Source organism: Sparus aurata, chromosome 18 (genome assembly GCF_900880675.1).
Source record: "Sparus aurata chromosome 18, fSpaAur1.1, whole genome shotgun sequence".
NCBI classification, from domain to species: Eukaryota; Metazoa; Chordata; class Actinopteri; order Spariformes; family Sparidae; genus Sparus; species Sparus aurata.
The window spans coordinates 26,459,986-26,484,503 of NC_044204.1; the positions used below are offsets into that span (position 1 = coordinate 26,459,986).

A 24,518-nucleotide genomic window follows, 5' to 3' on the forward strand; every position below is an offset into this window, starting at 1 on the left:
AAAATGTCAGAGTTGTCGGATCTTATCTTGATTCCTCAATATCACATCTCTGCTTACAACACACCATCAGCTTCACACATTTTTTTCTCATTTGGCTCCCCCTCCTCTGGCAGAGTGAAAGAATGGGAAATTTGTCTGACAACTTTCAAAGTTGTGTTGAATCAAAGTGGACAAGTTTGCCTTAATGCCCAGCGGGGGGCATAAAAGATGCATCTCTTTGTGCGTCTTATCTGTCTTTGGGGCTTGCACTAGTCCTGCCTATGGGACCCCTGGTGACTGGGCACGGATGTAAAGATCGCTTAAACTGAGTGCATAGTGAATTCCAGGAATAATGTCAAATTTGTGTCAAACTGGTCAATTTACTTGAGGGCTTCTCAAGTCTAAAACCTGTTGCTGAGAGCCCATATTCACTCGGCGGCCATTTTCCTAGCTTGAATGCCAGGATAATGTAACACATGTGCCCTGTGTTCCAGGTTGTCTTATAAACTAAGGGAATCTGACAAATTGTTGTCATTTCACCTCTTCCCAATTAGCTGACAGTTGGAAAAACAATGGAAAGTGAATATCGGGAGGGAAATAAGGACACATTTCAGGATTCAATGTAGCCACTAGCTAACGTTAGCATTCAACCGCTTCCTAGCTAACATTACCATTTGATTAGCCTACAGTAACGTTAGATAGGATAGTGGCTGAATGCTAATGTTAGATGTTAACAGAAGCTAATGGGTCTTAACAAATATGTTATTTTACTTAAAAAATGACAGGAAGTCCCTCCCAATTTGCTTCATCCATTGTCTTTTCATTTATGATAAATCAGGCAGCAGTGAAATTAAAGCGGTTAGTCAGATTCCCTTTGTTTACAGGAACAAAGCAGTACCACCCTGAACGTGATGTTTGAGGGAAATGGCTGTTGTCTGTCCAACCTTTCTCCTGCTCGTTGGACATGTGTGCATCATGACTGGTTTTATCTGCCTCAGGAGAATGAAGACGTGAGCACCAAACCTCCCCAGAGTCCTCTTCCAGTTGTCAACAGGGATTAAACCTGATTGATTTGTTCATCAATTTACCGACAGACTACAATAAAAAACGGGTGAGAGCGTCCAGCTGAAATCTGTTAACCTTATTTCATCTACAATTACAAGCACCATCTACACCATCGACCATCTACGATCACAAGCAGAAGATGTCGAGAAATTTTCGAGTTCTACTTCTATTTTATTCTGCTCTGTTCTATCCTTGGCCTGAAGAGTTACAAGATGAGGGGGCAGCCACAGACCATAAATTAGCCCTGTCTAGAGCCTGGTGTTTCCTGTTAATACTAATATGATACATGGGGGTCAGAAGGGTTGGTGCTTAATGAGGAACTGTAATACTACATGTGCAGGCCCCGAGACATACGACGCTTCATCAGGGCGATGAGGACAGGACTGAACAAGAGGAGTCCTGGGAGGAAATGACCTTTACTGCTGTCAATAGATTCACATTCAAATGATTAAATATTGCATCTCAAGCTCTGTCAGAGGAATTTCATGGGAGTGTGTGTTTGTGTGTATGTGTGTGTATCTGAAGAGTCCACTGAAGTGAATATCCGGTTTGGATGACTTTCAGATTATCACACATTGTGTTCATTTGTGATTCTTTGGAATGAATTCAGTCATTCACATGGAAGTTTTCTCAAGTGTGAAACTCTGCTAAATATTCATGCGAGCTAGGTAGTTTTTTCGATGCACACAAGGACAATTTGCATACGGGCTCTCATCGCAACTCTGACATCAATCACACATGCAGACCAAAGTAAATATTCTGGTGACGCCTGCAGTCATATTTGACTTGTATCACTTTAGATAAAAGACAGCACAGGGACGTCAGCAGTAGGGGGAAAAAAAAGGAGGTTGCCAGAAAAATACACTTTATGAAAAAATGCTGTTCAGCACACAGAGAATTCAGGACAGGAACAGTGATTCGTCACATCTCCAGTCAAAGAAACTAGAAAATTATGACAGATTTCTTTTTCCATGTATGATTCAACACATGTTGTTGGAGTTGTGCTAATTTCTATCACAAAAGCAGCTCTTATGGGGGAAAAAAAAAGAAATCACATTCATCTTTTACCTGTCGTCTAAAAATGAAGTCATTCCAATATGTGTATGTATGTGGTGCCATCTGGTGGTGCTACACAGTATTTTACCAGAATTATGTGGTTTCTTAAAGGGTAACACCACCAATTTTTGACATTACAGTGCCAGGTTTTGACAAGCGGACCACTGGTCTAGCATTTCACTCATATAACACTGTTGGACAGCAGAACCAGAGCGATCGATTATTTTTTTAATCCATGCATTCTTCTTCCTTTTTAAAACCTGGAGCTTACATTACCCACAATGCAATTTAGCAACCGAGTGACATCACTGAAGGCAATTTATTAGATTATATGCAGCCTAGAACTCCCCAAAACTTGTAAACACTTTAATGTGTTAAACTGGTGGAGTTTCCCTTTAACTGTCGAAGTCCCGCCGACTGTCCTGCGGGCGGTTAACTGTGATAGAGGCGATTTACTACAAATCCATAATTCCCAAAGAAGATTACAGTCTTCAGCTTCTTGAGAAGCTTAGTGGCATAGTCAGAAAAACAAAGTGACAAAACTAACGTATTATTAAGAAAAATATTTATTATATATATTAGAAGGTGAATGAAAGGTTTAGAGAGACATGAGTTTAAGAAACACATCAAACCGTGATTCAATGGTGGGCAAAGAAATAACAAACCTTATTTACAGAAGTTTGAAGACAGCTGTGAAATTGTGATTAATGTATTCTAATGGGCAATTAGCTTCTGAACGAATGGCAGGTGTCCAATGAACAAACACTACCGCCTAAATATTTAAAATGTGAAGGTAAGACAGGCAGACAGAATGACTGCAGTGGTGAATGATTTAGATTTACTCACCTATTAAAACCATATCTGGGCCAACAATAAACACACAGTAAGGCCTCACAGGCTCAGATCTTCTATCGCACACTTATTCTGCATCTAAAAGAACGCATACACTGAACATTTACAGACAAGAAAGCATAAAAATCCTATTTTTTATGGTCAATGTTCAAACTGTAGGGTCTCAATTTCAAAAAACATCTCATGTTTAAATGCCTGTCATCTCCGGTTCACCACCTTAATCATAATCTGAGCACACTTGGACTAATTGCAAAGTTTATGTTTACATTTGATCGCTGTCAGTTTGCAAACATGTAGATCTGATATTGCACCTCATTTCGATATTAAATTAGAAAACATCTGATTGTTCACAACAGAGGGAGAAAAAGAAAAAAACAAAACCAACACACTCTCAGCTGCAGTGTTACGCATGGTCATTGACCTCTGGTTATCTTGTCTGTAATCCTACTCCTTTTTCCCTTTTCCCCCGTCTTTGCTCTTGTCCCGTGGTACACGCCCCATATTATAAAATTCTAAGTTTGGCCTCATGTCTGTAAGGTGGGCGAGGCGGTTGGACATTGCAAAGAAAGCAGCAATAGCAGCGATGTCCCAGGCATCCTCACGGTCAAAGCCCACTTCCTCTAAAGACTGGAAATGCTGTTCGGTGATGGTGTCACTGCGACACACAGCCATAGCAAAGTCCAGCATGGCACGCTCCCGAGGTGACAGCTCGGCATTCTCATAGTTAACAATGACCTGGGTGAAAGACGGGAGGGGACTTTATGTGATTTAATATATAATTTTATCAAACAAAAGGTGTTTTGCTCTGATTGTTTGTTATTAGTTCAGAAAGGAAGGACATTCAACATGAAAAGCATGTTAAAAGGAGACACATTCCCCTTTTCAGGTTCATGATTTCATTTTGGGTAACTACTAGAATAGGTTTAGATACCTAATTGCTTTTGACAAGAAGCAACTTCCTGTCTACTCTCATCGCATACTGTTATTTACATGTTTCTGATAAATTCATCTATGTTGTGACAACAGTAATTGTGTATTATAAATCAACAATGTAGTGAAAATCAATGAATGCTAATACCTGATCAGAAAGAGTGGGTTTCTTGGAGTAGATGCGGTGCAATGCGCTGTGGGACACCACACAGTAGAGACACTTGTTGTGCATACTGGTAGCCACTACGATCAGCTCGCGATCCGCCTTGGTTAATCCACCTGGAAGACATTAGATACGGATTTAAAACTTGGTAAAATAATAATAATAATAACAATAATAATAATAATAATAATAATAATAATACTTAATAATAATAATAATAATAATAAGTATTATTTTTATTATTATTATTATTATCATCATCATTATTAATAAACACTTTCACAACAATAAAACAAAAATGACGTTGCATCAGAGGCAGATGTGGCCAAAACACACGATGAAAGACATTATGTAAGTTTCAATGGTCAAACAGAATTATACATAAAAACGAGTAAAGCTGCTTCTTAAAAACAGGCCCCTGATATATAATCTCATGTCAAAACAAGCTGATAATGTTTAGTTTAAAGATGATGTATTAACTGGGTTTAATTTAATTCTATCAGAAGAAGTAGGAACTGAATGCTAAGAGGTGAAATGGCTAAACAGATGTAATTAAAGCCAGCTTGTGATTTTTCAGTAACAACACCCAGACGGAACAGTTGAGTTTAACACAGTTTGGTTTAGTGAAGTCAAATATTAGCTAAAAATGGAGTGGGCTCCCTCCAGGCTAGATTCTGTTCCACATTGTATGGTAATGTCTTCTCATTAAGGCTTTTTTTATCAGTCATTTCTGAAGAGCTTGATAATGGGCCGCGCTGTCTATATTCCAAACCACTGGATCTTAAGTGGTCCAGCCTCAGGGGCAACATTTCTCCTTACTCAATATGTCACGGTTCACATGGAGGCTAACTGAGCACCCACTCGATTTTATTCCACCAATGAAAACAAAGTGCAATTGAGGTAACCTAATAAAATAAAAGACTCAACAACACAAAATCCGAATACCTAATGTGTTACCGTGGTCCTCTCACTATGATGACAGGATCACAAAACAGCACATGCTGCTCATGCCTACCTGATATTTACCTGTTCCAACCAGACCCTATTTACCACAGCGTGGTAACCACACTACCAGCAACTGTTTGATCATCAGCTGAAACGGATTCAACATCACACCTGCCTCCTCATGTACCATCTGCACTCCAAAAGGGGGCCTGCTGCCACTGAAATGCAACACACAACCAGCCAGCCTATCACTGCCCTGAAAAAGAGTCTCTAAAAGGTAGGCACCTTGACAAATAACATTTCGGCTACTTCAAGTGGCGGATGATGTTTCGTCTGAGCTTGTAGCCAGCGACCACGGGTGCTGAATGACGGGTGAAGTGTGAATGATTCACTGTGATGTTACTTGCCAAAACTCTCAATTTTTCCAGGAGACTCACGTTTTTCATTGCCCTCTCCCAGGGTCACAATTCTCCTATTTTGCTCTCAATTTATGACAAATGTTCACACTTTTGCCCAGTTTAGTTATAATAACGTGTGCAGTGTGTAGTCTGCTGTACTCTTGTGCCTCATCCTCCTGAGAGGTGCATAGAGGAATGGAGAGGAGAAAGAATATTTGAACAAATTCCAGATGCCCAGGAGAGAAGAATTTCCATTTCTTACTCACAGATTTTAAAAGAACGGGGCTGTAAAATCTGTCCTGTCAATTTTTTTCTTCAATCAAAGGGGTCGCACATAAAAGTCCCCATCGAAGGGCGGACAAACAGGGCAGTGGTATGCACAGATTCTCTAAAGTGCAAGGGCAAAAAATTAATGAATAAATGAATGAATGAAGAGTGATAAATATAACTGTATGCCACAGAGTCACAGAAGTCTGTATTGTTTACTGAAGGAGTTGCATTTTATACATTTTAATGTTATTTTTGTCATTTTATGCTTGCTTTACATGTCACCAGACTTCAGGAAACACAGTCCTTAAATATCAAATTGGAATTGGATTGGACCACGAATTCTTGCATGCCGAGAATTAGATGTTTATCCTGTTTCACGGGCCCAGGCACAGTCCTCAGGATGCCTCAAATTTCTGGCACAGAAAAACCACTTGTACTTACTGCCAATAAAAAGGAATCAAACAATAACACACCTGTCTCTTTGTTCATGAGTTCATTGTAGTAAGCAAAGAAGGCTCTGAACTCTGCCGGTCTGTGAGAGAGGACTTTGAAGACGTTGGGCAAAAAGCCTCCCTGTAGGAAACAGGTGGTTAAATCAGACTCGTTACTATATTCAGGTGCAGAAGAGTTAAATACCTCACAGCAGGGCCGTAGCTACGAGGACACTGAGGTCATGTCCTCTGCATGTTTTCTGGGTCGTTTATATCTTAATACTTTTGGTAACACTTTATAATATCTATCACTTAAAATAAACAATTATATGCACATGTTACAAATGGCAATTTATAGCTGATTAAGTTAATAGTTGGCTAATAGACATTTTAGATTCAGATTCAGAATACTTTATTAATCCCCGGGATTAATAGAGTATTCTGAATCTGAATTTTAACAAGCGATGAAATGCTTTATAAACTATAAATTAGGACTGTTCATTGTAAAATTGCAGTTGATGTTGATAATACTGTGCATGTTTCATAAATACTGTGTACTTCATGGATAAACTTTATTTAGACGGCCATCAGAGAGTTGAACTGATGTTTTTAACCTCTACGGTTGCTTAAGAAATGTTTCATTAACCATTTAATAGTTTCTTAATAGTGAAAAAACAAAACTAAATCTAAGTAACTATAAATGTACTATTTATTATTGATTGTTGATGTTATAAAGTTCTTCTTTTTCGGTACGACTTTGAGTCCAGATTGTATCCATGTACTGACACTGGTATTATTTACTAAGTGATGGTGATTTGGGAGGGGGGCATGTCCTCAGTATTTCTAAAATCCTGGCCACTGCCCTGCCGCATTGGACTGTCTTTTACCTTTGATTCAACCTCCTCCATGAGCTCCACTATATCATAAGGAAGATCTTTCTTGTAAGGGACTGGATAGCGACTGATTTTCTCCGGCGGCTTGTCGCTGGAGTAAAGTCTGCTCCCCGCCACCACCGCCCCTGCTGCTGCTGCTGCCTTCCTCCGAGACAAGCAGCCCGGCCGGAGAGACGCCTGGACGAGACGACAGGAGAGTCACACGCTGTTTCTGTCACACACAAACAAAACACTGGACAACAAGTAGAGAGAGCACTCGACAACTTACGAGTTGAGTAAACACAGGCGGACGACATAACTTCGATACGAGGTTGCACGCCATGTCAGCGCAGGAGAAGAGCTGGGCAGGAGAGTTTCCAGTCACACAGAACGAATACGGAAGTCGGGAAAAATAATGACGCTTGCTTCTGCTGCTGTTAATGTAGTGAAATGAATAACGTTATCGGTCGTCCCAACTGTCATTAACCTATCATTGTTGTGTAGCTGAAGTAAATGAATAGGATGTTACTCAGACTGTTGTTAGTTATGTGTCGGTTGTCGTGTTGTTGATATATCAGAACAGACCAATCACAGTGCAGTATTGAGTCCCGCCCGCTGTCTGACCCCGCCCCCTGCACCGCTCCTCCTCGCCGCCAGGGGTCAGGCTGCGGGCAGAGTTTCCATGGTTGCGAACAGCGTTTATCATATGCCCTTATTTTATGCAGTTTACATCCAACATAGCCCAACAGGATGAACAATTAAAAAATGATTTAATTCAGTGTAATAAGGTTAGACCTGTTGTTTTTATGAGTATGTGCCGGTGCATGTCTCCCTGAGAGACAGCACCCAGGGCAACAAAAACACTCACCATCCTCTGACCCGGAAATGAAATCTTGGCGAACAAGCATCTGGCTGCCATTCATTAAGTGGATGCACATTTTTGGATAATTCATCAAAACAAGAAACATAATCAAGTACTGGTAGAACATTATAACAGCAATGTTTTACCATGTAAGTATGTGTAATATTCCTCGTGTGAGTGCTGGCTGGTAGTAGTGTATGAATGTTTTCTTAGTCAGCGAGTGCTTAGCATGATGGGGTTGTGTTAGCATAGCTAGCTAATGTAGCTGGACAAAACTTTTCAAAACCACTCCGCGTTGTTTATTAAGCGCACCCGCAGCATCACCTGGTTAATTAATAATGTAAAACTATAAATGACCTGTTTTACGCTGGTTTTACAATTCACGTATTTTTTCTGTTCACAGATTTCTTTGGAGCATGAGATCTTGCTCCATCCGAGGTACTTTGGTCCTAACCTCCTCAACACTGTGAAGCAAAAGCTTTTCACAGAAGTGGAGGGTACCTGCACTGGCAAGTGAGTGGCTGCAAGACTCAACTATGTGTACTTGCATCCAATGACTCGTTTTTTCTGTTTTAGCGTATTGGTTAAGAGGTACACGGGCTGTGGCAGTGAGACATTTTAAGTCGGATCAGATGTTGCTTAAGTCCAAAATAACAGACACTTATCTATCTATCTATCTATCTATCTATCTATCTATCTATCTATCTAGTTTGACAAATGTGACAGAAACATTCTGGTGTTATTTGTAAAAGGATTGTTGGTGCTTTTTGAGAAATTCATCATGCTATGTTTGGTGATTTTGAAAACTTTGACTTTGGAAAATGATGCTTAAAAGTGTGAGTTTTAGATTGGCAATATTAAAACAACAACAACAAAAAACCCACTGAAGAACCAAAGGAACTACTTCAAGCCATCATGGCAGTATCAACATATTGCTGCATGTTGTTCATTTATTTATGTTTCCCCTTCAGGTATGGTTTTGTCATCGCAGTCACCACCATTGACAACATCGGGGCAGGTGTAATCCAGCCGGGGAGAGGGTTTGTCCTTTACCCAGTCAAGTACAAGGCCATTGTGTTCCGCCCATTTAAAGGGGAAGTGGTGGACGCCGTGGTCACTCAGGTCAACAAGGTGAGGGTTGTATGATGAAGGATGTATGAAATCTGATATTTATTCCCTCTTTGGTTTGTCCCCAAAGATTGCCACCAGCAGCCATTTTTTATAACAAATAATCGAACTGGTTATTTAATGGCCAGAACTCAGCTTTATACTCTGTTCCATTTAATTATGTAGTGAAACTATATACTTAAAGATATAGATTTTATCAATTTTAAAGATAACGTGACCAAGATATTCGTACAAAAACATACTTGTATTATGTATTGGCTCATGCCTAAGAATAAGTAAAATTTCTACTGTTGAAGTTAACAATTTACAAGGTTTCTCATTAATTGTGCTTTCAGAGAAGAGTTTATGCCTCTGTTGATGTTTTGAATATGAAGTGATAACTGATAATGGAAAATGTTTCTTGCAGGTTGGACTGTTCACAGAAATTGGGCCCATGTCTTGCTTCATCTCTCGCCATGTGAGTCACTTTACCGTGTATAGTTGGTGCGTGAATTGGTCAGCTTTTATACGACTTTGAAATTATATCATCTCATGAGTGTAATCTTTTCTTTTTGCAGTCCATCCCCTCAGAAATGGAGTTTGACCCCAACTCTAATCCTCCCTGTTATAAGACAGTTGATGAGGTGAGAATATTTAATGTTCTTTCTTATTACCAGCCAAAGGTTTAGAAAAAAAGTATGATGTTATACATTCAGTATGCAAAGTAGTAAGGATGCTGCTTACTGCTCTTCTTCTCCTGTCATTTACTGTTGCCAAGCGTTGAATTTAAAGTTGTGTTTCTTCTCTTCTTTTCAAGGACATTGTAATCCAGCAAGATGATGAGATCCGGCTGAAGATTGTGGGGACAAGAGTGGACAAGAATGACATTGTAAGTGTTTTGTTTCTTCATTGTGTTTTTTTAATGATGAGCTCTATATTTTACCCAGATACAGGCAAAAATAACAAGAAGAAAGTGTGCCGCTATTTCTAAGATTGTACACAGTAGCTTATAGGAATGATGTTTTGTAACACATGTTTCCCTTGTTTTTTTTAGTTCGCCATTGGGTCTCTCATGGATGATTACCTGGGTGAGTACTACATAGAAAATTATTAATACATATGGTAATAGGGCTCCATATTATTTTTGACCAAAAAACACCTCTATCAATGTTGTTACAAAACTGTACAGTATTCGTGTGTTAACAAAATATTAGTAGTGAGATTTCTGATGAATAACAAAACAATGTGACTAAATGGGTAAAGACAAATTTTAGAATAGCTGTAGTTCAGAAAATTCCATCACTTTACTGTAATTCAGCTTCTACAACCAAGAAAAGACAACCCTTGCCATATCACAGTATTAAAATATACAACATGTTCGACAATACCTGGTCTCATATCACAACATCAATATAATATTTATATATTTAACAGCCCTAGGTGACAGATATGTTCGTTGGACAGGCATGAATTGATAAAATAGCGTACATAGATTTATTTAACCTCTTTGTGTCTATTCTGCACAATAAAGTAAAACATTCATTGCTTCGATTTGGTGTCTGTGGTTGCAATGGATCAATTCTAGCTGTGCAGTGTATGACCTGCTTTATAAACATGTTTTATTTTCTGTTTTGGGATTGATCATTAAACTTTCCCTCTGTATTTCATTCCCAGGACTTGTGAGCTGATTTGCCCCAGGGGGAACACATTTCATACAGGACATTCTATGTAGTAGTCTAGTTAAGCTTTTGTTAAAATGAATCTTTTTGTACACTGATTGATAAACTGTTGTGGAAAGTGGTGAAGCCCCCATAGCTTCATCATTTTAATGGTGTAAAGCCTACATTTCTAGGTTTTTATTGGAGCTGGTGTAAGGGTAAAACAAAATGTAGCGAACACAATGCTTGCTGAATTGACAGCAGCATATGATGACCCTAAAGTAGCTAATATTATTACTTTACAGTTTGTATAATTCATAATTTCCATCTCCTCTACATTTTGTTATTGTTTTCTGTTTGTTTTGTACTTGACTGTAATAAAGTATTTTCATTTGGTCTTATATGTTTGTATCTTTACCATATATTATCATATCTCAATCTGTTAATATTTTTTTTTTATCTGAAAAAGTAATCTTTAAATCCAATCAGATGTTTTGTAGTGTGGATCAGCCTCACCCCGTCAGCACAAAAGATGAGGCGCAACGTGAACGCGGAAATGTAATGGGCGCGCACGTCTTGTGGACGTAAATACGTCAGCGCGCCCCTCGTTCTTTCTTTCTCTCGTCCTGAAGATGGCGGCAGGGGTGAGTAAGATGGAGAGATGGCCCAGTATGCGTTTTCCTTGTACTTTCCCGGCACAATCCGACGAAAATCAGTCCCATCTGCACTCGTGCCCACCAGCTTTAATCGTGAACCCTTCCCTCGACCTGTTCTGTAGCCGCTGCAGGCTTTATTTACAAAGAATTTCATTCAGTGTCCACTGTAGCTGGTGTTAGCTCTTGCTATCCTGACGTAGCATTCGGTGAATGACGCCCCTCTGCTGGCCCAGGCTTGTGCCACGTTACCTCTTGCTTTTTCAAGCTGTGGAGAGTTATTGTCATAGTTATGAATGTTTTCGTTAAGCGGTGGTTCTTGTATCCTGTTTATGTGGAGCTTAGTGGAACCAGTGTTTGGCAGAACAGTTAAAAACTAGGTACATGAAGACCGTGGTAATGGTGCCGGTAGTGATGGCTAGCATTAGCATTTAAAGCAAGTAAAAAGCCACGTGAATATAACTGAATTTGCCTCTACTTGGGTTACAAGGCACAGTTGGACTTAGTTTTTGGCACATGTTGTATCGAACAACCCTCCAGCTTCACTGTGTTAAGCGTGACCAATCCGTTTAAATGGTAGAGCATCCTGATCTGGTAACCATCGTTTTATTTGTCCTGAACTCTGAAAACTGAGTTTAACTCGCGCTAGCAGGAAATGTATCTGCATCTGCTGAAACTCTTTCCCCAGATACGCTGCTGTATTTATAGTAAGAAAAACTGTTGTACAGAGCCAGTTGTATGATTGGTTTTCCATTGGTGAGAAATTGACATGTGCTCATCCCTCTTAGATTTTTAATGTATGCCAACCTGCTCACAAAAAATTGCTCACATGTTCAAATGAGATGTTTATAGTTAAATAACTGTTTCCTCTCCCCTCTTTCCAGACTCTGTACACGTATCCAGAGAACTGGCGGGCCTTCAAGGCCCAGATTGCAGCCCAGTACAGTGGTGCTCGCCTCAAAGTTGCCAGCAACCCCCCTGCCTTCACCTTCGGGCAGACAAACCGTACTCCTGCCTTCCTCAACAACTTCCCTCTGGGCAAGGTAAGCGCAAATGATCCAGTTGGGACTTTAGTGTTCAGTGTCTCTTGTTTCCTTGTGAATGTAGGTGATCGGTGACTGCTAGTTAAATCTAACTGGGTAGAAGAGCTGATTTTTATTTTTATTTTTTTTTTTTGGACTATGCCTACATATGTCTGTGTGTGTGTGTGTGATTGCAAACATGCTTCATGTTATATCTTGAAATCTGCCATCTTCTTCAGGTACCCGCCTACCAGGGAGATGACGGCCTCTGTCTGTTTGAGAGTAATGCCATTGCTTACTACTGTAAGTTTGATATTTACTAACTATTTAAGTTTATATGCATTGTCAATTTAGTAAGTCATTGAAAAGGTCAATTATAGTTCACCTTAAGTCATAAAGAGTAAATATTACTAGGTTCAACATTTTTCCATGAACACTTGTGGTGTCAATCAGGAATCCATCCCTCCCTCTGGGGAAAATGAGTGATCCCCTGTCATTGGGCAAGGCAGTGTCCAGTCATGGCACCAAGTCTTAATCTGACAGGGGAAGAGGAATATGATACCATATTCATCCCAGTCGTCTCTGTTTTAGTGAGTAAAAGGCTGGTTCATGCTATGGGCACAATATTACAAAAAATGCAGTCTCAGCTGGTCTGATAAGAGAACTGCAGTGTAGCTGTTTTTTTTTTGTTTTTTTTTGTAAGTGGCAATTCATTATCAAATTGGTGCACTTGCAAGTCACTTTATCTAATGGTCTTTGTCAGAGCAGAAATTTAGATTCTTCATAGTGGAGAAAGACTATAAGGCTGTGCTTCACATGGGTGTGCTGGGCATGTGCAACATGTGGGTCGCTACACACCTAAAACATTGTTCTACCTGACAAGTTAAATGTTTGAAGTGAGTGTTGCACTGAGGCAGTATTACATCAGACTGTGACAAGTCTGCACTTGTAACTGTCCGCAAGCTTTTTTCTTTTTTATGGGCGTACAGTAGTACTGAAATGGTTAATGCCACAAAAACAACTTTCTCAGGGCTATAAAATATTGGCGAGTCATATTGTGAGGCATATTGGTATGATTCACAATTGGTGGGAATTACTGGAGAACTTAATGATTTTAATCTATTTTTTATAAATTCTTTCCACTACAGTGAGCAATGATGCCCTGCGTGGTGCCACTCCCCAGGCTGCAGCCCAGGTACTGCAGTGGGTGAGCTTCGCTGACTCAGAGATCATCCCTCCTGCCAGCGCATGGGTCTTCCCCACTCTGGGAATCATGCAGTTCAACAAGCAGGTTTGCATTTTCCCATCAACCTAAACACTTAAAAGTATTATTTGGTAGCTGTGGTATGCAAGGTCGCTGGCAGTTTCAGTTGGCCATAGTGCAGCACCCTGTAATTGAGACCTGGCACTTGACCATGTATAGTATATATTATGTAATTCTGTGTAGTCATTCGTCTGTCTCTGTCCAGGCCACAGAGCAGGCCAAGGAGGACGTGAAGAGGGCACTTACAGTACTAAACCAACACCTGACCACCCGTACCTTCCTGGTGGGAGAGAGGATCAGCCTCGCTGACATCACAGTAGCCTGCTCCATGATCTGGCTCTACAAACAGGTTTGTCTCATACAGCTAAAATAAAACACTTATTCTGTCATGATATTGGAGTCAAGTTGCTCTCCACAAGGCTCTTAACACCTCTCTGTCCTTGTAGGTCCTTGAGCCTTCTTTCCGTCAGCCTTACCCCAACGTGACTCGCTGGTTTACCACCTGTGTTAACCAGCCCCAGTTCAAGGCTATCCTTGGGGAGGTTAAGCTGTGTGAAAAGATGGCCCAGTTTGATGGTGAGTCCCCAGCAAAGAGACCAAGAGACATGTGTACTGAGCACACAGCTGGTTGCTGGAGGATGTCTTTTAAAGGATGAAATGAAAGCATCTAAAACGACATGCGAATGTATAGCAGTGCACCTTGCCAAATAATTTTTACATGCAACCTGATTTTCTGCTTTCCCTTAATTGTTTACACTAATTTCACTCATCTTTTGGAAAGGCTGTATTATATTTAACAATGTCTAAAGGAAGTAACTGTTGAAAGGATTGCACTAAATGATTTAGATGCCGTTTGTCAAACCCTGGGTGTACACTTATTTACTGAATCATTAGTGTGATAATATAAATGTAAGACTGAATTACTTTCAGGCAAATTCCCCTTTCAATAAATGTCGTTGCTTGCAGTATTTCACAATCTCCAAAATCCTAGCCAGAGATTGGTTCCAGAGGGTAGAAAACCAAAGTTGGATCATAGAACATTTAACTGAAAACATGTTGTTTTTTGTTCCTTCAGCCAAGAAGTTTGCTGAGATGCAGCCCAAGAAAGAGACCCCTCCTAAGAAGGAGAAGGGAGGAAAGGAGGCAGCCAAGCCCCAGGAGAAGAAGGAAAAGAAGAAGGAAGAGAAGAAGCCTGCCCCAGAAGAGGAGATGGACGACTGTGATGCTGCTTTGGCTGCTGAGCCCAAAGCCAAGGACCCATTTGCAGCCCTGCCAAAGAGGTAGAAAGATGGTGTACTTGTCTACAGTGCTTGTTTTGGTATGCAAATTTTATATTGACAATTTTTAGGTATTTGAATCAGCATAGACCAATGGTTGCCATTAAAACCAGTAGTTGCTTTTTTTTTTTAATTTGCGCTAATTACTTCAGCAGATTATTTCCTCCTGAGTACATCCCCTCTACTTGAAAGGGCTGCTTATCAGTGGGTGGAGTAGATTGACTTTCCAGGGAGCTCTTGAAGAATTCAATGGTGTATTGACCATTTATTTGCTCACAGTAAAAGCTGTGTGGTCTGCAGACCATAGGCCCAATAAGCTTCTAACAAAATATCTTTTTAAATAGAAATTGTGTGTTACATGTTATTTGCGCCACTATTTTAATACGGTGGGGTTTATATTGGTAATCTGTGGTTGACACCTGACACACAACTTAATGAGAGAAAACTTAACTTGAGCCTGTTCCACATCCTTGTGAGGAAACATGTCATTCAACCAATAAACATAGAGAAACGACGCCTGTTGTCAGATTAAATGTGCGTTTGGTGTTCTGCTGGCCCAAATGCCAAACGCACAATCATGAATCTCCTGCTGGGGAAGACACAGGCAGTCCCCTGTCTTTGGGCAAGGCGGTGTCCAATCATGGCACCAAGTCTTAATCTGACAGGGGAAGAGAAACTTGAGACCATATTCATCCCAGTCGTCTCTGTTTAGTGAGTAAAAGGCTGGTTCATGCTATGGGCACACTGAAACTCAAAATATTAATTATGGCTATGAAAACCCATCTCTGCAAGATGGGCTAGGTTCTGAATGTTTTCTGTAGCATGTGAGTGTTTTTTTTAATTTATTTTTTTTTATTAAACTTCACTCCTATAATGTGGGCTTTAAGGTGGCAGACTGCAATTGTTTAGTCGTTTCTCCTGTCACCTCATTTTTGTCTGTACAGACAGAATTATATGACCTAATCCATCTCCCTCCTTCTCTTTAGTGCATTTGTCATGGACGAGTTCAAGAGAAAGTATTCCAACGAGGACACCCTGACAGTAGCCATCCCCCACTTCTGGGAGCACTTTGACCGTGAGGGGTACTCAATCTGGTATTGCCAGTACAAATACCCAGACGAGCTTGAACAGACCTTCAAGAGCTGCAACCTTATTACAGGTGAGACTTGACAGCTGCCCCTTTACCCAACACCTTGGATCTGCGGCCTTTAAATTAGTCTAGAGAAGCAAAGTGAGTACACTGAACAGCCCCCCCCCCCTTTTTTTTTTTATGGACTTGTACATCATGTGCCTCAATTTTAAATAATTATGTGTTAGACTTGGTAGACCTCTCCCATAGGCCTAAAGTGTGATTGTTTTGTGTCAGCTTTCTCTTTTAAATCAGTTGTGTGGCTCCGGTAGTCAAAAAAGATCATGAAAGGATTGTAGACCTGATTTTCCTCCTCACCAAAGTTTTTTTTTTTTGAATAGCAGAAAAAAGCCCCCAGATTCGAGGCAAAGCAGTGTCATCGGCACTGAAATCACTGTGTGAACTGTTCAAAGACATGATCTGAGAGCTCAGCGATGTGTCACAGACGTCTGAAAGATATCAAGCAGACTAAATATCTGGACGCACAAGGGATCCGTGCAACAAGGCACCTCTCTGCTGCCATCTGCAGTAGTTTGTCTAGCCCTTTTCTTTATGCAACTATTTGTGTGGAGGGGCAGTACAATTTCTACCAGAATATATTGCCATACACAAACCTTTCAGTATTTGTAGCCATGTCATCTGTGCTGAACCACAATACGAGTGGACATCTATGTTTCAGTGTGAGTACATTTACTTCAGACTCTTGCTGCAGAACAATGGTAACTGACATGATGATGCATATCCCCATCCCTTGAATCACTCACTATTCTGTGTGTGTGTCACTACTGCAGCGAAAGAAAGCAAAACCTTGATTACCAATTTCTCATCTCGTTACATGAGGTTTCTTGACTAAACGTATTTCGGAGGCTTGACGGGCTTGTCTGGTATCCCTCCTGTGAAAGACATTGTAATAGAATCCCCTGACACTGATCACTCATGTAGTGTGCAATCATGACTCAGACTCCCTGATTACAAGTCTCAGTTGTGTAAACTATACAGCAATCTGGTGTCTTTTGAAAGTCATGTTGTGTGACTAGCGCGTAAGAAAACACGATTTGGTTGCAACTCAAGCCAGTGCTCGTCTTGGGGAATAATATATTTAAAGAAACTCAGCAGCTCCTTGTCTAAAGTTAACCACAAACGAGACAGTACGTAAATTGGTAATTGCCCCTCTTCAGAGAAAACGGCAGTCCCCTGTCTTTGGGCAAGGCAGTGTCCGATCATGGCACCAAGTCTTAATCTGACAGGGGAAGAGAAACTTGAGACCATATTCATCCCAGTCATCTCTGTCAGTGAGGAAAAGGCTGGTTCATGCTATGGGCACAAAAAAAACTAATCTTAGACTACTGTGTTATTACTCAAAGACAAAACTGCTACTTCTGAAAAGGTCGGCATCAAATTAAGAAACTTCTTGAAACCACTTTTTTTTTTTTTTTTTTTTTTTTTTTAACAATGGTGATAAAACAATTTTCTATGTTTCCTTCTGTTGGGACTTGTTTTCTATTGATTAAATTGTCTGCTCTTCACAGGTATGTTCCAGCGCCTGGACAAACTCCGAAAGAATGCCTTCGCCAGTGTCCTCTTGTTTGGCGGCAACAACGACAGCAGCATCTCTGGCATCTGGGTCTTCAGAGGCCAGGAACTTGCCTTCACTGTAAGTATTTGAGAGGTCAACTCATTTTCCTTAAATGAATTGACAACATCCCCACACTCAGGCATTCACTGCCTGTTTTTGGACAAAATGGTCTGGGCAGTCATTCATGTCTTTATGAAACACTTGGAAGAACCAACGTGTTAGTTTAATCTTGGGGTTTAGTTGACAGTCCCCTGTCATTTGGCAAAGGCAGTGTCCAATCATGGCACAAAGTCTTAATCTCACAGGGGTAGAGAAACCTGAGACCATATTCATCCCAGTCATCTCGGTGTCAGTGAGTAAATGGCTGGTTCATGCTATGGGCACAAACTGTATCAAAGAATTGAATGTTGTAGGTTGATGGGTGTCTGTGCTGCTGTACTTTAATGGTGGTTGAGTAGATGTTGAATGTAAAATTCGTCATACACAGCACAACTTTCATATTCTGCATTTCAGTGCACACTGTGATGGTCCAAGTATTTTCTACTGGATAAACTTTCATCTGACAGTTGTGGTCATCAGTTCATCAAACCTTGAAATAAAAGCGCTCACATCCAAATAACGTATTGTTTCTCCGGTTCTAGCTGTCTCCAGACTGGCAGATCGACTACGAATCATATGACTGGCGCAAACTGGATCCAAACAGCGACGAGTGCAAGACCATGGTAAAGGAGTACTTCGCCTGGGAAGGAGAATTCAAGCATGTGGGTAAACCCGTGAACCAGGGCAAGGTCTTCAAGTGAGAGGACACGGGGGCAGTGAATGAAAGCACTCTGCGCTTCTGCTTTTCCAGCACTTAAAACCTATGGACTTTCAGCCACCACGTGCTTACTTTACTGCAAGAATGACTCAAAAATGACAGTGTTTGAAGACGAGTGAATTTTCTCAGTGGCCCCAAACTGGGTTTTGTTGTTTTGACCTGCGAAAATAAAGCATTTTCCACAATGCCATCTATGGGATATGATGTGTTTGGTCTGACTTTGATCTTTGTGTTTAAAAACATGTTTTGAGTGGTTACCAGTCTATAAATGGTATTTTATTTCTTACATCTTTTCCTGGAGTGTCACCCAGAGAGACAAAATGAAGACTTTACGTCAGTGCACTCCATGACCAATAAAACATATTTGCACAGAAATGCAATGGCAGTAGAAATTTTTGCCTTTATTTTTTTTACCTCCAGTCAAAAGTGGAAGTGATAAACCTTGCCACTCAGTTATGGACATGTTTACGTGACACTCAGTACAACAATGCACACTTGACCACACCCAATAGTGATGCAGGGTGTGGCTGGATGTCTCCAGTTGACATTTTCAACCAGAAGAGGTCAGAAAAACAATGCTGTTCAGCTTGGTATCAAGTTACTGTAAGGTATTCTAGACATGGTGTTCCATTTTTACTCTCTGTGACTGGGTTATACATTTAGCATGCATCCCCACTTGGAACACTTGAGTATACAACACTTAAATTAGTCCCCAAAGGAGCAGCTGTTTCTCACTTACAAACAGTTCTATTTTTTAACAGGGTGCAGTGTTCTTTTCTCCCAGCAGAGGGCAGGCAAAGACTTGACATTTAAAAGCTGTTGGGCTTTTTCAATGGCGAGCATCCAACAGAGGGAGAAAATGACTGGGTCTCACTGCGGTTTTCTCAAACTTAGATGAGAATTTTGTCTGTTTCAAATTCGGGTTCTTGTGAGGATACTGCTTTTGCTTCCACCAGCAGAAGAAGCCTGAAACAAAACCTATAAAATAAAATCTGAAAGTAACGCCAAGAGTCATAAAAAAACTAAACTTTATTCCACTAAGTGAAGTCAGACAATTGTAGTTTATCTTGTATTTAACCAAAAGCCTTCAAGTTTAAATCCACGTACAAACTCATTTTATATATGCACATAAAATGCCTGACAAACTTCCATCTGCAAAATATTTAGACTTTGTTGAAATGCTGGATCTTTTAGTTAGAATTGAATTTTATAAATGCACGTTGGTACATGAAGTGAATTGAGGTTGTGTTTCTTCTGAATGACTCATCGATGTGACACATCGATATAAATATCTGTGGGGTGGTGTGACCACACCCCACTCAAATGCAGAAATGGCATGTTTCGAGGGGCACTTCTGCAAGTCTGTATCATCAAGAAGAAACAACTTTGAATTAAGAGGAATAAACGTTTTACAGATTCAGTCTTTATTACATCAGACTGATTCTGTGAAGCTAAACACTTTAATTTCCTTTCTTTCCAAATGATTGAGGACAATGTTCGAAGGACTAACATGACTTCTTTCAGTGCCAGGTGGAATTAATGAACTGTAACGACAAAGCTTTTTTTTTTTTTAATCGGACACACCCAACAACACTTTTGATTGCTTACTGTTTCCACACCTGCATCCTGACTAATGCTTTCACTTCTGCTGTAACTGGTTCTTTGTTTGCTGCTTCATTGTGTGTTTTGTTCTATGTACAGCAGCTGCAGGTAAAACAGCACACCTGGACCTGCCCATACGTTGAATTCACGTCACCTGTGGATGTCACTTTTTGAGATTACTGTGATGTTTTTTGCTAAATCAACCCCAGTTTAATCACTGAACATGCCTTAATAAATGTCGAGCAGATCTCGGGTGGATCTCTTTTTTCTCTCTAACACACACACACTCTCACAGGACATGCGCAAGGAAGGATTCTCATCCGGAGTGAGTCAGATCTGTCATATTTTCCCCCTTACTAAGTGTGATTCAGCATCATTTTGCCGCAACCTTCTTCCACCATAGTGTTGAATTGAATCGGGGAGGCCATTTTAGTTTGTTCTGTGGTCTCATGGAAATCAGAAAATGGAAATGTTCCCACAACAGTGAAGCGCCCAAGTCCTTGAACGCATGACTCACCCATCCTGTGGATCGTGGTGGAAGAGGGCCGTAACTTCGGCAAATAACTCCAAGTCCACCGGCAGCATAGCAACACTAACCCTTCGACTGCTGAAGGAGTGGTGTTAAGAACACTTCTCATCATGCAATAGAAGATTAAATTAATATGATGAGGCAACAGGCTGTTTTAAGGCTTTTGAGGGAAGCTTCCTATGCAGCAGCTGAAATATCATATCCCTACAATACTCTGCTCCTTATTTGTGTTGAGTAATTTCAGAGTTAAAAAGCTGAACTAAAACGAGCCACAAGAACAATACGCAGATTTATGCCAACAGCAACATTTTCTCTTCCAGCCCTGCCAACCTTCCTCCCCCCCCCCCGGTCTTTATTTCTCTCTTGGCCACACACTCACGACTTTCTTTTTTCCTTCCTCTCTCCCTGTCCTTGCTTGCTTTCTGGACATTTTTCTATGTTCATGCACGAGGAAGTGAGGGGAGGTGGCGGCAGCGGCGATGATGGTGTGTGTGTGGGTGGGGTGGGGTGGGGGGTTATTCTTAAAAGTAGTCGTAGCAGTGAGGAGTGCTTGCTGTCGAGGGAGGAACACAGAGAGAGGCTGTATTGTTTCCCCGCACAAGGTCCCTGTGTGGCTGTCAGCCCCCCTGTAGGAGCTTAAGGCATGGTATGCATGTGCTGAGCATCTGGTGGTGCGAGACGCACATCTGGAAAAGAGCGAGGTGGTCGGTGGGGGGGCTTGGAAAGGCGAGTTGAAGAGCCGGGGGAGTCCGAGGCTGAAGTGCAACACAGTTTTTCTCTAAACAGCTCGGAGAAGTTCTTCTATGGTTTCAGCGTTTTGAGGCCTAGAATCAGACAGTTATAATTAGATGGTAGAATGTGCAGATTTTTTTTTTCGGATGCAGCAGCGGCCGCAAAGTCCTTAAATAGATATTTTCTTACCCCGTTAGACATGTTTACAGCCCTGCTTCACTGTCTGGGCTTAAAAGCTAATGCAAGCGTGTGCAGGCATTGTCAGTCGGTCGTAGGGGCGTCTCCAGGCGGATAGTAACAACACCAAGTCACCACACATATCCAGTCCCACCCTCAAAGTTTTATGGAGTTTTCCTTAGACTCTAGACTGGGGTTGGGCTTGGTTGAATTCCCACTTACACACACTTACACACACACACACACACACACACACACACACACTAAACTTGAGCAAAAGGAAGGGGGGCAGGAAAATGGATCCTTAGTCAGCACTTGAGGTCTACTTCACCTTGAGCGTCTCCTCTTTGCATTTTCGTTACAGTCAGGGACATGCGAATGAAGGGGTAAGGACTCGGATCGAGGATGGACTAACACATGTAACAGAGGAGGAACAATGAGAAGTGTGCACACTTTCGCAGAAATGCATACATCCCAGCATATCCTCATTCTAAAGTGACCTTCATATCTTAACCTCAGTTCCGGAGCGAGGGGCGTTCTTTCCTATTGGTGCACTTAAATGGGTGTGAGCTGCGCATTTTTCTGTGGCACTAAAACACAGTGTTGTAATTTAGTACTGGAATGGAATGAGGGAGGTCAAAGGTGAGTCTGCTGCTGGGGAAATGGCTAAAGAAGGCTGTGAGAGACGAGACGATCGTATCAGTCATATGTAAGCAACCAACAACGCCTGCAAGTACCATCCAAAAGCTGAAGTGTGACAGCCGTTGTTTAGAGAAGTGACTCTTAATCGGTTCTTTCTCTGTGAGCTGGTGTCGCCCAGCGACGGAGGTTGCCAGTGTGAGAGTGGAGAGGAAAGTGCGTGACACGAGGGAAGAGAGGAGAGGTACGGCGGAGGGAAAACAGACAGCCCCTGCTCTTTCGGACATGAAACCCCATAGTTGCTTCTGGCTCATATTACCAGAATCTGGAGGTGGGGCACGAGGAGTGATGTTGTCAAACTAAGGGAAAACTATAATACGCACTACCATGACTACCAAGTGAAGAAATGTTCATCTCTATCCTGGATAAACAAACCTAAAAAAATGTAATACATAATAATATCAACTGATTTACTTTGTTGTCCTTGTAGTTGATGCGCTATTTACCAATGATATTCAGCAGTAACAATAGGAAATATTAGTCATAACAGCTGCGCAACCACTGTCTGGTTTGGGTGTGTATTGAACATTCAATCTTCAAGTTGGCCCAGGGTAAACATTATCTTCTAATGAAACACAGTTGCAGCAGTCCCTTTGTTACAAATAGGCACTTTGTGTGTATGAGAACTTAAATCCGCACAATTGAGAGTCACTTTCATAAAAATAAAGGGTATCAATTCAGTTCTTTTAAAGGTATATTTAACAGACATTTTCTTGCAATTGAGAAAGAGGCATTTTAGATCTGCACGAGCTGTCTGAAGAACCAGGTACCCCCAACCCCTTGATTGTGAAAGGAGTGATTGCCGTTTCATGTATTGACTTGCTGTTGCAGGCGGTTAACGGCTTACATCCCATCCAAAGAAAGGGTTGGAGTGCTGGAACATTTACAGCTATGACTGGAATGTGCAGCTCAGGGAAGGTATCTGCATGCGTTGAAGCAACAACAGATGGGTGGTGAGACACAGGGAGGGGAACCTCTTGCAAAACCCCATATCACTCCCTTGGATCAATAATTCCTGGCAGTTAACAGTGAGGGATTGTGGGAGCGAGGAGAAACTGATGAAGCAGTAGGCTAATCAGATGCAAACACAGGTGTTACTGTTTCCCCATGAATGTGTCACATCTATGATGTTGCTTAACACTCTGGCGGCTGGCGTGTCGAAGAAGTGAGCGGGCGTTGGTAGCACACCTCCTGTGAGTTTTCTCCATGAATGCGTCAGATCTGTGGAGTAACCTCAGTCCTGGGGCCTGCTATGTTGAAACACATGGGCATTAGTAACACACCTAATGTTAGTTTTCAGTAACTCAACTTTTCTGACTGCAGGGTGACCGCAATGGCATGACTGAACCTGCGAAAAGGTGTTCCAGCCATCAGTCTGTTTAGATGCGTCTGGTCCACAGACAGAGAGAGGCCGCGGGCTGTAATGGAGAAACAGGAAGGGTGGAGTATCATCTTCCCTCAGAAAACAATTCTAAACCTTGTGCGACAAAGTAGAGCAGAGTTCCTCACTACGTCACAAACTGTTTTGCGGCATGTGATATTTATCCATACACACACAGGGCACTGCTATGGAAACATCCCTGCAAGTACCTGCCCCCTTTTGCTTATTATGTTGCCATGGCAGCCATCCCAGAATAGTCTCTCTTTTTTTCTCCCTCTCCGTCCCTCCCTCGTGTTCATGACTCACAACTCGCAGTGGAAACCACAATTCAGTCTGTCTCTGATTCCCCTTTTTCCCTTTACATTCTTCTCTGTACCAAAGGAACAGCTCGCCTTTCTGAATCATCGCTGTGTGTTTGTTGCGTGTGTGTGTCAGGGAGCACGCGCTGCGGGGAATTCCAAACAGATTACCAATGATGGGTTACTATGGCGATGGCAAATATCAGGCGGGGTGACCTGTGTGTTGTAAGATAGTGTATCTTGAGCACTGCACACCGTCATTAGCTGACCGGGATTTCTTTGGAGTTGTAATCTCTCCATGGACACACTCTGCTCTCAGTGGTTACTTTGGGTCCACTTTGTTTTGAGACGTCCCAGCTTGCGGTCTGCTTACTTGTGCGGCTCCAGGGTGCCGGAGAGCACAAAATCACATGTACGGTAACACGTTGCATACGACGTAACAAATGATGCACGTGGTAATTAAGTTTTGGATAAACCTTTGGATGGCTTGGTGAACAGGGACATGATCTCTTGTTTTGTTTCAGCTCTATGCTCGAACTCATTTGCCAAGAAAATGAGGAAAATCCAATTATAAGTGATGATTAAATCAAGTTAAATTGGATTCACATACTGGATATGAAGCCTTAAGTTTTGCAGCAATTTTACAAGTCAGGAATTTTCCAATTAGAGCCAAATGCTTCACCCGCCTTGGTTTGAGCAAAACGAATAATGGGAAGCAAAAAACGTTGATTTTCACTCGGTTCTAGAATCTTAAAGAATTTTTGAGGTTAACA

General features: G+C 41.4%; 3 protein-coding genes across 3 annotated transcripts; 2 read left to right on the forward strand and 1 right to left on the reverse strand.

Annotated features, from left to right (window-relative positions):
* Window positions 1-2,648: 2,648 nt before the first annotated feature.
* LOC115568561 (uncharacterized) lies at window positions 2,649-7,546 on the reverse strand. Its single transcript, XM_030395934.1, has 5 exons — window positions 7,251-7,546; window positions 6,977-7,159; window positions 6,132-6,231; window positions 4,031-4,161; window positions 2,649-3,687 (listed from the first exon to the last, which is right to left on the reverse strand). The coding sequence occupies exons 1-5, from the start codon at window positions 7,302-7,304 to the stop codon at window positions 3,397-3,399; spliced, it is 759 nt and encodes a 252-aa protein (XP_030251794.1). The 5' UTR covers window positions 7,305-7,546; the 3' UTR covers window positions 2,649-3,396.
* A 186-nt stretch (window positions 7,547-7,732) lies between these two features.
* On the forward strand, window positions 7,733-10,989 carry polr2g (RNA polymerase II subunit G). Its single transcript, XM_030395935.1, has 8 exons — window positions 7,733-7,972; window positions 8,227-8,336; window positions 8,795-8,954; window positions 9,358-9,408; window positions 9,509-9,574; window positions 9,748-9,819; window positions 9,985-10,018; window positions 10,605-10,989. The coding sequence occupies exons 1-8, from the start codon at window positions 7,961-7,963 to the stop codon at window positions 10,616-10,618; spliced, it is 519 nt and encodes a 172-aa protein (XP_030251795.1). The 5' UTR covers window positions 7,733-7,960; the 3' UTR covers window positions 10,619-10,989.
* Window positions 10,990-11,094: 105 nt separating this feature from the next.
* On the forward strand, window positions 11,095-18,525 carry eef1g (eukaryotic translation elongation factor 1 gamma). The gene is made up of 10 exons (XM_030395933.1): window positions 11,095-11,232; window positions 12,126-12,284; window positions 12,503-12,566; window positions 13,412-13,554; window positions 13,733-13,876; window positions 13,974-14,103; window positions 14,603-14,807; window positions 15,791-15,963; window positions 17,463-17,587; window positions 18,151-18,525. Exons 1-10 carry the CDS (start codon window positions 11,221-11,223, stop codon window positions 18,307-18,309), a joined length of 1,314 nt encoding a protein of 437 aa, XP_030251793.1. The 5' UTR covers window positions 11,095-11,220; the 3' UTR covers window positions 18,310-18,525.
* The last annotated feature ends 5,993 nt before the right edge of the window (window positions 18,526-24,518 follow it).